We start from the raw sequence: 12,183 nt of genomic DNA, 5'->3' as shown, positions 1-12,183 counted from the left end.
ATCACCGAAGCTGAAGTCACCGAGATGGTTAACAAGGTCCTTGGTGGCAAGACGTTGGGGGTGGATGAGATCCGCCCTGAGTACCTCATGTCTCTGCCTCTGCAACGTCGTGTGGTAGTTGGGAACACTGCCATTGAAGGATGGTGGTACCTCTTTTTGAAACTGGAGGGTTTATTCTAACTATAGGGGGATCACACTCCTCAGCCTCCTTGGCAAAGTCTTCGCCAGGGTACCGGAGAGGAGAATTTGGCCGATAGTAAAACCTCGGATTCAGGAGGAACAATGTGGTTTTCATCCTGGATGTGGAACACTGGACCAACTCTATACCCTCAGCAGGGTGCTTGAGGGTTCATGGGACTTTGCCCAACCGGTCAACATGTGTTTTGTTGATCTGGAAAAGTCATCCGACCGTGTCCCCCAGGGTATTCTATGGGGGGTGTTCTATGAGTATGGGGTTTGAGGCCCTCTGTTAAGGGTTTGGTCTCTGTACCACCGGAGCAGGAGCTTGGTTCACATTGCTGGCAGTAAGTCAGACCTGTTTCCAGAGCATGTTGGACTTTAGCAGGGCGGTCCTTTGTCACCAGTTCTGTTCGTAATCTTTATGGACAGAATTTATTGGCGTAGCCAGGGACCAGAGGGAGTCCAGTGTGTGTACCACAGGAGTTCTTCTCCGCTTTTTGAAGATGGTGTTGTCCAGTTGGCCTCATCAAAACAGGAGCTCCAGCATGTACTTGAGTGGTTTTGGTGCCGAGTTCGAAGCAGCTAGAATGAAAATTAGTGCCCTCTAAATCCAAGGCCAAGGTTCTCAACTCGAAAAGGGTGGTTTGCCTCCTGCCTCAGGTGGAGGAGTTCAGGTATCGTGAGGTCTTGTTCACGAGTGAGGGAAAGCTTGAGCATGAGATTGAGAGTGAATCGGTGCAGCCTCTGCAGTTATGCAGTCATTTGTACTGGACTGTTATGGTAAAGAGAGAGCTAAGTTGCAAGGTGAAGCTCTCGATTTACCGGTCAGTCTACGCTCCTACTCTCACCTATGGTCATGAACAAAGTGTATCCATCATTTTAAATTCTGACCTTATCATCGGAATGTTGCATCTGAAATCAAGATTTGTAAGACCAGTTTGTAAGACCAAATTTTGATGAGCATCACTTCCTGTTCTTAGCTTACAGGAGGGTACTCGGTGTGATCTGCTGCTGTAACCTATCTTCTTCAAGGTTTGACATGTTGTGCGTTCAGAGATGGTGTCTGGAATTCCTTGCCTGTAATGAGTAGTTATTTGAGTTACTGCTGCCATTCTCAAACAAGTCACATTCACATCAACAAGGAATTTCTCTCTACACATTATGTACACCGTTCTTTGAGATGGTTATGCATGAAAATCTCAGTAGATCTCCAGTTGTTAGGGTTTAAGTTTCTTCCCGGACCCGAAAGCAGGCAAAACGCAGTGGTAAAAGTTCAAGACCAAGTCTTTATTCAAAACATCAAATTAGCAGTCCTCCTGGACCGCAGGAAAGCACTTGTCCAGTCTTCCGGGGCGCACAGAGAGCTCCAGCGCGGACCCAACACAGGAGTCAGGTCCTGTGTGTTCTCCAGTCCAGCTGGGCGGCGTGGAGACCTCGAACGTGCAGGGAGAAGCGTATCAACGAGTTGTAGAACAATCAGTGAAGAGGAAACAAGAGTCAGCTCCACCATGGCGAAACACCAAACTCTCCAGCGCTGGTAGACAGGCGCTCCGTCCATAAATAGGTGGCCTGATGAAGACCGCCAACAGGTGCGTCTGCCTGCAGCGCCAGCTGTTACCAATATCGGCTCCTCCACACCCCTGCAGGAAGAAACACACACAAACACACAACCCGGAACCTTGGACCCCAACACCAGTTTCTGAAATACTCAGAAAGCCCCTCTGGCACCAACAACCGTGCCATGTGTGAAGTCACTAAAATCCCCTTCTTTCCCCATTCTAATGCTCAGTTTGAACTTCATCAAGGTATCTTGATTATGCCTACATTCCTAAAAGAGATGAGTTGCAGCCATGTGATTAGCTGATTAGCTATTTGTGTTAACAAGACGTTTTACATGTGTACCTAATAAATTGGCCAGTGAGTGTATGTAATGGAGTGAGCAATTTTCCTTCAGATGTTTATCTTACTGCTTATGTCAGTATGGCATCTGTCTCGTTCACAACTCTAGAATGTGTCCTTACCACTGCAGCCCAGCTATGCAGCTGTTGTCTCTGTTGATCTCTATTGAATGGATTTCTGTGTGTGAAAGAGAAACAATTTTCCAGTTCACATGCATGTGTGTTGCACTTTACCTCACGTTGTATTTGATTGTGATGCTTCAAAGACCTAGCCAGTGGTGTCTTCTAAACAGTTTTAGATTCCACTTTTATATTATTATGTAAATAGCTGACTGTTTGATGCAGTATCTGTGCAGCCATCACAGAAGCTGAGAGGCCCTTATCAAGAAGACGTTAAGGGAACAAAAAGTACTGCACCTGAAAGTTAATTAAAAAGCCATAAAGTAGTGGCTGCTCCTCTGTCTTGTTTGTTTGTCTCTTTTTTTTCTCTCACCCAAGGATGAATGGTTTCATTACAGTGATGAGTTCTGAGGCAGTCTCTCACTTTTCTTTTGTTTGGTCTTTGCTGCCAAATTCTTTACATGCCAGAAGGAAGCATTACACTCTGGTTTCATGAAAAACCTTTTGGGTTAAGACTTTTAATTTGTAAACTATTCATTATTCTCTGGGGCACTTTTAGGCAAACTAACTATACAGCACCTTGCTCCTTCTGGCTTTCTGTTTTGTTTTTTCCTCTTTTCATGTTTGAAAATGACTCCCCCTACATACACCAACCTCAGTGGTGTTCTGGTCCCTTCATTTGAAAAGCAGTCCAACTTCAGCCATTGCAAGGAAGATTAAAAATGAGGGGCAAAGAGAAATGACAAAGTCAAGAGGCTTATGAATTAATGACTGCAGTTATTAGTGCTGTAATTGGATTTAGGGAGTACGCAGTGCTGCATGGTTAGACTTGTGTGTAAGGCTTCTTTAAAAAACTGGTAAGAAGGGCTGGCTCACTCCTGGACTGTTCTTTGGACTCCGTTGATGAGGTGGGTGAGAGGAGGATGTTAGCCAAGCTGACATCAATTATGAACACCCCCTCTCACCCCCTACATGAGACTGTGGGGGCCTTAAACAGCTCCTTCAGCAGCAGACTGTTACACCCACGGTGTAAAAGGGAACGTTACCGCAGGTCATTTATCCCAACTGCCGTCAGATTGTACAACATTCACAACTCTTAATGTAGCACCAATAACCCAACGTTGGCATATTTGCACTAACTAATCATCCTACCTCTGGAATGTCTTATTTGCACATCTTATTTGCACCTTCATTTTTCTTCACACTGTCTGACATTCCTTCTGTACATAATTTTTAATTTCTGTATATACTGTATAATGTACATAGTAATCTACATAATATAAGTCTTTTAATTTTTTTTCTTTTAGTACTATTCTGTATTGTACACCACGGGCTACTGCTGTAACATGTAATTTCCCCGATGTGGGATCAATAAAGTTTTTTATCCTTTATCCTTATCCTTATTCACAAGATATCCTCTAACTGTCAGAACAGTGAAGATGGAAAAATGACCTCATCCAGGCTTGTGCAATACAGTCACAGTGAAGTCACTGACTGTGCTGCTTTGACAGATGAATATGCAGAAAAGTGTGAATGATGTGCTACCAAAAAATGTCCACTGAATGTCAAAAACTCTGATGTGGGTTTTAAATACATTTTACCCTTTAATTTGCTGGAATCAATGTCATTGTAATAAGAAAAACAAAAATAAATAATTTTTAAAAAAAAAACAGTTTGTGACATCAGTTCCACTACCTTCACTGCAGCCTGTTACATTGCACAGTTCTAAAGTTTATTCTTGTCTTAACCACTTTTTTCTGTTACACATATGGACAAAGGCAGGGTACACTCCTGGATGAGTTGCCAGTTTACAGCACCCTATGTGGGCATTTGTGGGTTCGGTACCTTGTTCAAGAGCACCTCAGCAGTGGTTTGATTGTGTTCTGGGAGTGGAGGAAGGTTCAAGAACACCTTCAATGTTTTGTTGGCATCAGGCCTCAAACCAAGAACCCTCCACTTCTCAGCCCAGACTCGCAACAAACTGAGTTATTACTGCCCGGCAGTTAATCATTTAAGTCTTATTTCTTCATTAAATGCAATGTTTTGACTTCTTGTTTCATGTAAGTTAAATATTAGCTGCAATTAACTCTGTAACCTCTGTTCTCTTTTACACTTAATCCAGAATATCCACTTGGTAGCTAGCTGGCTAGGTACACTAGAGAAACGACTGGAGCAGCACGCAGAGGCAAGCCATGAGAACTTCAGGGTATTTGTCAGTGCCGAACCCTCCTCCACCCCTGAAGGCCACAAAATCCCACAAGGAATCTTGGAGAACTCAATCAAGATCACCAATGAGCCTCCTACAGGGATGCATGCCAATCTGCACAAGGCACTGGACAACTTTAGCCAGGTACAAACAAAGGGCTAATTATTGTCACTAGAATAATATTTCTTAGCTCTCTGAGACAAGATCAAGTTAATCAAGATCATAGCATAGTTTAGCACAATTAAATTAAACTTTTTTTTCAAATCAATTACACTGCTTGGTCAAAAAAGAAAAGTTGTACCAAAAAAAGGTCACATATGCTAATATTTCCCCAGAACAACTTTAGCTTTGATTACGACAGGTGTTCGCTGTGGCTTTGTTTTAAAAATGCTTCTGCAAAGTCACAAGATTTATTTTCATCCAGTATTCATTTTTCACCAATAGCTTGTATTGACAATAGGAGGGTCAGACCACTGCACAAGATTCTCAATGGGGTTAAGATCTGGATTCTGTGGTGGCCAATTCATGTGTGAAAATAATTTCTCATGCTCCCTGAACCATCCTGGTACTTTCATCTTGGAATAGGCCTGTGCCATCAGGAAAGAAAAAAAATCAATTGATGGAATAACCTGGTCATTCAGAATATTCAGTTGGTCAGCTGACCTTAATCTAAGTGTACTACACATACAGAGTATTAAAATATTATTACTCAAGGACCAATAGTGTTACCATAGGGAAAACATTGGGTGTAAAAAAAAGTAGAGAGTAAGTAAAAGTGTAAAAATAAGAGTATTAAACTAGTGAAAATGGCAAAAGAAATATTATTTAAAAATTATACAGTGCAAACAAACAAGGTGCAAAATATGTAAACACCTTAAAGTGACACTATTGTAAACTAAAGGGTAGAAGTCTCTATGCTATATAAACTGGGCACATACAGTATGTTGCTGAACCTTGATCTGACCAACTGCAGCAAATCCAGATCATAGCACTGTCACAGCTGTGGGCAATTCCGCCCGTGTGTCCTCGCTCATTCCACGCACCTGGGGCAAATCAGGAATCAAGAGCCCCTGCCCTACGCTGCCTCCCTCCCAGATTGTCCTCTGTGTTCCACATGACTCTCCAGTGTTTTCCTGCCTGCCTGTTTTCCTGGTTTCAACCCTGCCTGTTTCTGACGACTCTGTTTTTCCTGTTCCCTGGAATATCCTGTCTGCCTTCGGTTCCTGATAATAAAGCTGTGTTCAACCGAACTCTGGTGTCGCTCTTGGGTTCTCGTCTGCTGCCTGACAGTACAATCTGGCCAGCAATGAACCCAGCGCACAACCTGTCCCCGCTTGACCGTTTGGAGCGAATAGAGGGGATCCTGCAGCAGCATGAGGAGGCAGTGGCGGCTGCCGCCACGGAGACGGAATGCACCGCAGAGGCAAACGCGCAGTTCACGGCACTTTCTGGACAGTTCAGCCGACTGTCAGCGCTCCTGGACCCGCCGACGCCCTCCGCTTCTCCCGTACCAACGTCAGCTCCGGAGTTTCTGCAACAGGGTCCTGAACCTCGGGTTGGTGAACCTGAACAATACGAAGGCGATCCGGAGACCTGCGACGCCTTCGTGGTGAACTGTTCCCTGCTGTTGTCCCTGCAACCTCGCACGTTCGCAACGGAGGCTGCCAAGGTAGCGTACACCATCTCGCACCTCACCGGATGGGCGTCGCTCTGGGGAACGGCCGAGTGAGAGCGTCAGTCGGAGGCTTGCTCCACTTTTTCGGTGTTCGCTGCCGAGCTCCGCAAGGTGTTCGGGCTGGGGAACTCCCGGGCTTCCGCAGGGCGTTGGCTGTTGGCTGTCTGATTATTCCATTGTTTCACTGATCAGTGGATTCCTTAAGTCACAATCCTTTGAGTTCACTTTGCATTGTACAAGTGGAAATGTGCTTACTATCACTATTAAACATAACCCTGATTTCTACTGTTTGATTTGACTAGTTTAAATGATTGCTGAACACTAACCCTAACCCTAACCCTAACACGTCATTCAGGGTTCTTACCCTATCACATGTCTTCCTCGAAGATGATGGTTCCCCACTAACTTTCCAGTTTTTACCAATACTTTCGAAAGTTATTTACCCAGTTTTAGTAGTTTTTGCAATCCTTTTAGATATCACTGTTTGCTGCACGTCAATGATTTGACCATTCTCAAAGAGACTTACATCTTTTTCAAAACGACAGGATGTGCATTTTGACATGATTCTTCTTCTTTGACATGAAACGAAAAGCTCATTACATTATTTGGGGTTAAATAACTAGTTGCCAGCTTAAATGCAGTAATTATCCAATAGGAGGCTCTTATTTAGTTTCTTAGTTAAACTCAATCAGCCAAGCAATGTATTACAAATATTATTTATGTCTTTTTGTTGTCATGTTAAATTAGACTATTTTAGATTTGTCAAATCAAATGTGAGCTACACAATCTTTAATGAAAAGCACGAATGCGAGGTACGTCATGCTCGGGAAATTCCACAGATTGTGGATTTCTTGCATAAAGTGATAGTGATATGATAGAACTTTTTGGTCCTGGCAGTGAACTGCTCAGCTTCTGTGGAGAAGAGATCTGGCGGCAGATTTCGGGCTTTCATCGACACAGTTATTTATGGCAATATTATCAGCCTGAGACACAATAGGCAGCCTTATTGTGAATTTTTCAAATTAGTATATGGCTTCTCGACACTAAGGAAATTCTCTGACTTTTAGAGCCATGTTGAATTTATCATTTGGACAACAACAGGTACCTGGCTACTTTGGAAAGATGATTGCATCTTTTCCAGAAACTCAGCCTTCTGATGTCAATGGTAGGCAGGGGTTTGGAGCGGGAATTTCGCTTTTGTATGAGGGCTCAATGTTTTATATATTCTGTCTGAATTTTCACTTCGGGGAGGCACTTTTCTGATGTACACCTGTACTGGACTTTTGCTGTCTACAGATTTCGCAATATAAACTTTCTTCCCGATTGGTGCTTTGTGGTTTTTCATTTTAGAAGTATCCAGAGTGCTTTTTGAACAAAATCCTCCACAACACATCGCAAGCTTCAGTAGCACCAGGACCTTCTGTGTCCATTCGCCAACATAAATCCATTTTCAAAGAAATCTACCGACAAATCCTCTGGGAATTACTCTTTTGCTTAGCAGCCTAATCACCAGAGTTGTGTATTCAACAAATAAATCAAATTTCATCCATTAGAAGCTTTACAGATTAGCCACAAATTCCAGTGGGGGTTGGGAGATGGAAACAGTGATTCCCCTCTTGGCAGTAGGTCAGACCTGCTACCATTGGTAATGTGAAGATGTCCAAATGTTGATCGAAGGCCAGTGTTAAGGCAGCATATTTCAACCTTCTTCTTTAGTCCCTATAGCTATAAAGCTGTGATGCAGTGCGCCGCTGTCTCTTCCAGTTATTCTTTATCTTATCTGCATTGAAGCCTTAACACAGCCTCACTGCCAATACATCTTGCTGTCTGAGTAAATGGCTAATCAGAGCATTATGCTTGTGAAACCTGCATTATGCAGAACATAAATAAAGGAGGGAATATTACAGGTATCTGTAGTCATTGAAAGCTAAGCATTGTTAGACTAAGTCCCTGTAATAGTCCCTTGGCTAAGCCAAAGAAATGACTGTTTTGTCACTCTTGACCTTTTCAGCTGCAAGCGTTAGTGCCTGTATTCATTCTTGTAAGATGGAGCTGTGGTGAATTGAAGTTAAGATCTGGTAAAATTATTTTTTTATTCAGATAACATTTATGTAATTCTGCCGATGAGTATGGATTATTCTGTTTACTAATGTTAAACATGATCAATCCTTTATTTTTCAATTTTCCTAGTTATTCAGACTTGCACATACTTCTTGTTACTCTGTTCAGACATACTGAATTAGGTATTTCAGTGAATGTGTTCTTGTGTGACTGACTGCACGTTATTTCCTCCAGTCCATGAGCTGGCTGCTTATGCATCACTTTCTTTCGTGTTGTGCAGAGGAGTACCATGCAGAATATTAACTAAATCTCCCATGGGGTGTGTGTGGTAGTCAGTCTTCACTGTACTTGTGAATGCTGTCAGCTCTCGGGGGCACTGCGCCAAGAAGAGCTTTCACTGAGGCACTCACCGTGATATATGCTGGAACAAGGAAAATTAAGCCGTCCTTTTTTCTGAAGAGATTGTTTTAGGCATGGTCATTTAACTGGCTCTAACCGAGGTTAAAACACATTTATATCCATTTTTTATTTTATTTTTTTTGTCTAGCGTAATGAGACTGGAAGATAGTTGGGGTTATAAATGCCTTAAAAGTTGTGACAATTAAAAGAGCCTCTCATCATTGGTTTAATGGCCATTTAGTCATTGTCTCTGTTAATTTGATCATGTGGTTGACAGAAGTGTAACACTCTGCTTGTGAAGATGGTGGATGCTTTAGAAAAAAAATGCAATGGCTTAAATGTTTCCCAGAATGCAATTTCAAAGCGGTCAGTCATCAATCGCTGATGTAAAACTACTGCGAATGTAGCTTGATGCTTGTGTTTTTGAACCTACCTCCAGCTCCCTGTGATCACTAGCCCTTCGCCTCGTTTGTTCTTTCAAGTAGTAAGCTTTTCAGTGCTTAGTCACTCCTTTCAGTTGTACTTTTTCCTCGACGGTTTTTTCCCATTTTTATGGTGATTTTTTCTTTTCTTTTCCGTTGTTACTGTCTCAGACCTTTCATTGTTACTTGGTTTGAATGTTTTGGATATTTTGTCAATAAAGAACCTTTTGTTTGCACTCTGCGTCTGGGTCCTGGCCTCCTTAACTGTTCCGTAACATGGCCCTGGCAGAAAGTACAGATATTATGATCTCATTCATTTAAAGTTTGTATTACAGTGCGCAGGCATTGATGATACTCCACTCCCACAATGTGCTATTTGCAAAGAATCACTAGCCAATTACAGTATGAAACCAACTCTGGCTTCATTTTGACCCATTTTTGGTGGAAAAGTTTGTTGAGCTTTTAATAGAAAGGTTAGAGGAATTGCAGGCTGAAAACCGATTAAACAATGCCACTGGGGCAGAGTATTGTGCAGCAGTAGAAAGGAGGCAGTTAAACACCATAATACTGGTGAAAAGCTCCTCCTTCCTGCTGCCAGAGTTCTGCAATGAGGGTCGGGAAAAAAACATAACTGAAGATCCACTGGAGACATTCAAAGTCAATTTCTATTTTTTTTAAAAAAAAATTTAAAGATAGGGTGAGGCTTACATTTTTTATAATACCTCTAGATGTATGGATGGATATTGACATAGGCAAAATAACAATTTATTAATTACCTGACTGAATATTCTGAGATGTATTGTAATATTACATTAAATGTATATGTATATGTCATATTATAACTGTGTTTACATTGTCAAAAAAATGCAAATTATAACGAAGGGTCAGAGTTCAATGCGCACAGGGATTTCTGGCCAAAATGTAAGCGCCAAAGTTTACAAATTTTACAATAAGTTTAAACACAGGAGTAAATTTAGTACTGGTTTAATCATCTGGTTTCATTTAGATTCAGCAACTGGCATTGCACAGCCGAGCACTCAAACATTGTTTCTTGTTTTATTTCAGAACACGCTGGAAATGTGTGCGCGGGAGAATGAGTTCAAGGGCATATGGTTTGCCCTGTGTTACTTCCATGCAGTGGTGGCAGAGAGGAGGAAGTTTGGACCTCAAGGATGGAACAGATCGTATCCCTTTAACACTGGAGACCTTACCATTTCCATTAATGTCCTCTACAACTACCTGGAAGCCAATCTTAAGGTAAATGTTTCTTTTTTTTCTTTTAGTCTCTCTTTGGTGTACAAAGACCACCTTTTATAATCTTAATGGAAAACCTGGACATATGTCAGCAAAGGACCCAGGAAACTTTTCTAACAAAGCTGAGTCCTAGGTGCCATTTGATGACCTGCGCTACCTATTTGGGGAGATCATGTATGGGGGTCACATCACTGATGACTGGGACCGCCGCCTATGTCGCACATACCTGGAGGAGTATATTAAACCTGAAATGATGGAGGAAGAGTTATATCTTGCTCCTGGCTTCCCCTTGCCTGGAAACATGGACTACAACAGTTACCACCAGGTGAGGCACTGACTCATATAATTACATTTTTTAAAGAAGAAATCAAAAAATAATGGAAACAAGAGAGCAATAAAAACCCATAACTACTAAAACCTTAAACACTGTGACACTCAATGTAACAGGCTTCTGTGTGGCCAGCTACAGCTTAATAGCACAAGGAGTACATAAGACATTTACTTGAAGTAATCATAAAATGACCCTGGTATTTCAATGGATATCTAGAAATCATGTTCAGATAGATACTTACAAACTTACACTTTAATACTTATATAGTGCTGTCATTGCCTTTAACATTTTAATTTCAACCATCATAATTTTACACATACAGTACTGTTACTGTTTAATGTTAACTATTAATTAATTATTAATAACAAAAGTCTTATTATAGATCATCGTTGTAGTTTGAAATAATTCTGCAAGCTAGAGCTTATTCCGTTTGTGGGAACAGTTTGCTTTTGTAAAATTGAAACAGGGACTGAAGTGCTAAGACTGAGTAAGAAAAATACCAAGCAATAGTAAGCAAGTTATGTTAGGTACCAAATCTAGAAACTTTCACCACAAAATGTACTGAAGAGAAATTGCGTAGTTTAGTCAGGCTGACCTTGAAATGAATGACTTTGAAACATACTATATATACACTGCTCACAAAAATTAAAGGAACACTTTTTTTATTGGGCCTGGCATGAATTGAATTAAACCTGTCTGATAATTTTCTGGTTGGTTAAGCAGCTGAGGGCCTCGTTAATCAATTTCAGCTGTATTGGTGTTCATGGAATTAACAACTGGTGCACTTCAGTGGCAACAATTAGAAAACCCTCAAAACAGGACTGGTTTTACATGTGAAGGTCATTTCAAGTTTCTCCCTCTTGATCTTTTTTGGCTGGTTTTCCACTCGTGCTGATTTTGGCTTGCGTAATTATCTCTACTGGCAGTATGAGGCGATTCCTTAACCCTACAGAAGTTGCACAGGTTGTCCAACTTCTCTAGGATGGCACATCCACACGCGCTGCAGCAAGAAGGTTTAATGTGTCTCCCAGCACAATCTCCAGAACATGGAGGAGATTTCAGGAGACTGGTGGTTATTCTCGGAGAGCTGGACAGGGCCGTAGAAGGTCCTCAACCCCTCAGCAGGACCGATACCTGCTCCTTTGTGCAAGGCGGAACAGGCTGAGCACTGCTCGTGCCCTACAGAATGACCTCCAGAGGGCCACTGGTGTGAATGTCTCTACCCAAACAATCAGGAACAGACTTCATGAAGGTGGCCTGAGGGCCCGACGTCCTGTAGTGGGCCCTGTGCTCACTGCCCAGCACCGTGGAGCTCGACTGGCATTTGCTCAAGAACACCAGAATTGGCAAGTCCGCCACTGGCGCCCTGTACTTTTCACAGACGAGAGCAGGTTCACCCTGAGCACCTGTGATAGACGTGAAAGAGTCTGGAGAAGACAAGGAGAACGTTATGCTGCCTGCAATGTTGTTCAACATGACAGGTTTGGTGGTGGGTCAGTGATGGTCTGGGGAGGCATATCCATGGAGGGACGCACAGACCTATTGCCTAGGAAATGGTGCTCTGACTGCCATAAGGTATCGAGATGAAATCCTTGAACCCATTGTCAGACCCTACGCTGGTGCAGTAGGTCCTGGTT

At 42.2% G+C, this 12,183-nt stretch overlaps 1 protein-coding gene across 4 annotated transcripts in view; it reads left to right on the top strand.

Annotated features, from left to right (window-relative positions):
• Window positions 1–12,183, top strand: part of dnah9 (dynein, axonemal, heavy chain 9) — a 169,766-nt gene that overhangs the window by 143,806 nt on the left and 13,777 nt on the right. For 3 of the 4 annotated variants that reach the window (XM_029831089.1, XM_029831015.1, XM_029831053.1), the window contains exons 71-73: window positions 4,321–4,548; window positions 10,027–10,218; window positions 10,349–10,540. In XM_029831089.1, the coding sequence (XP_029686949.1) occupies window positions 4,321–4,548; window positions 10,027–10,218; window positions 10,349–10,540 (612 nt within the window). Of the gene's footprint in view, window positions 1–4,320; window positions 4,549–5,639; window positions 5,853–10,026; window positions 10,219–10,348; window positions 10,541–12,183 lie in introns of those variants that run through there. The other variant, XM_029831130.1, reaches the window with a different exon arrangement.

This window comes from Takifugu rubripes, chromosome 1 (genome assembly GCF_901000725.2).
Source record: "Takifugu rubripes chromosome 1, fTakRub1.2, whole genome shotgun sequence".
Classification (NCBI taxonomy): Eukaryota; Metazoa; Chordata; class Actinopteri; order Tetraodontiformes; family Tetraodontidae; genus Takifugu; species Takifugu rubripes.
The sequence above is the reverse complement of the archived record's forward strand: the minus strand, read 5'-3'. Positions and strand labels throughout refer to the sequence as shown.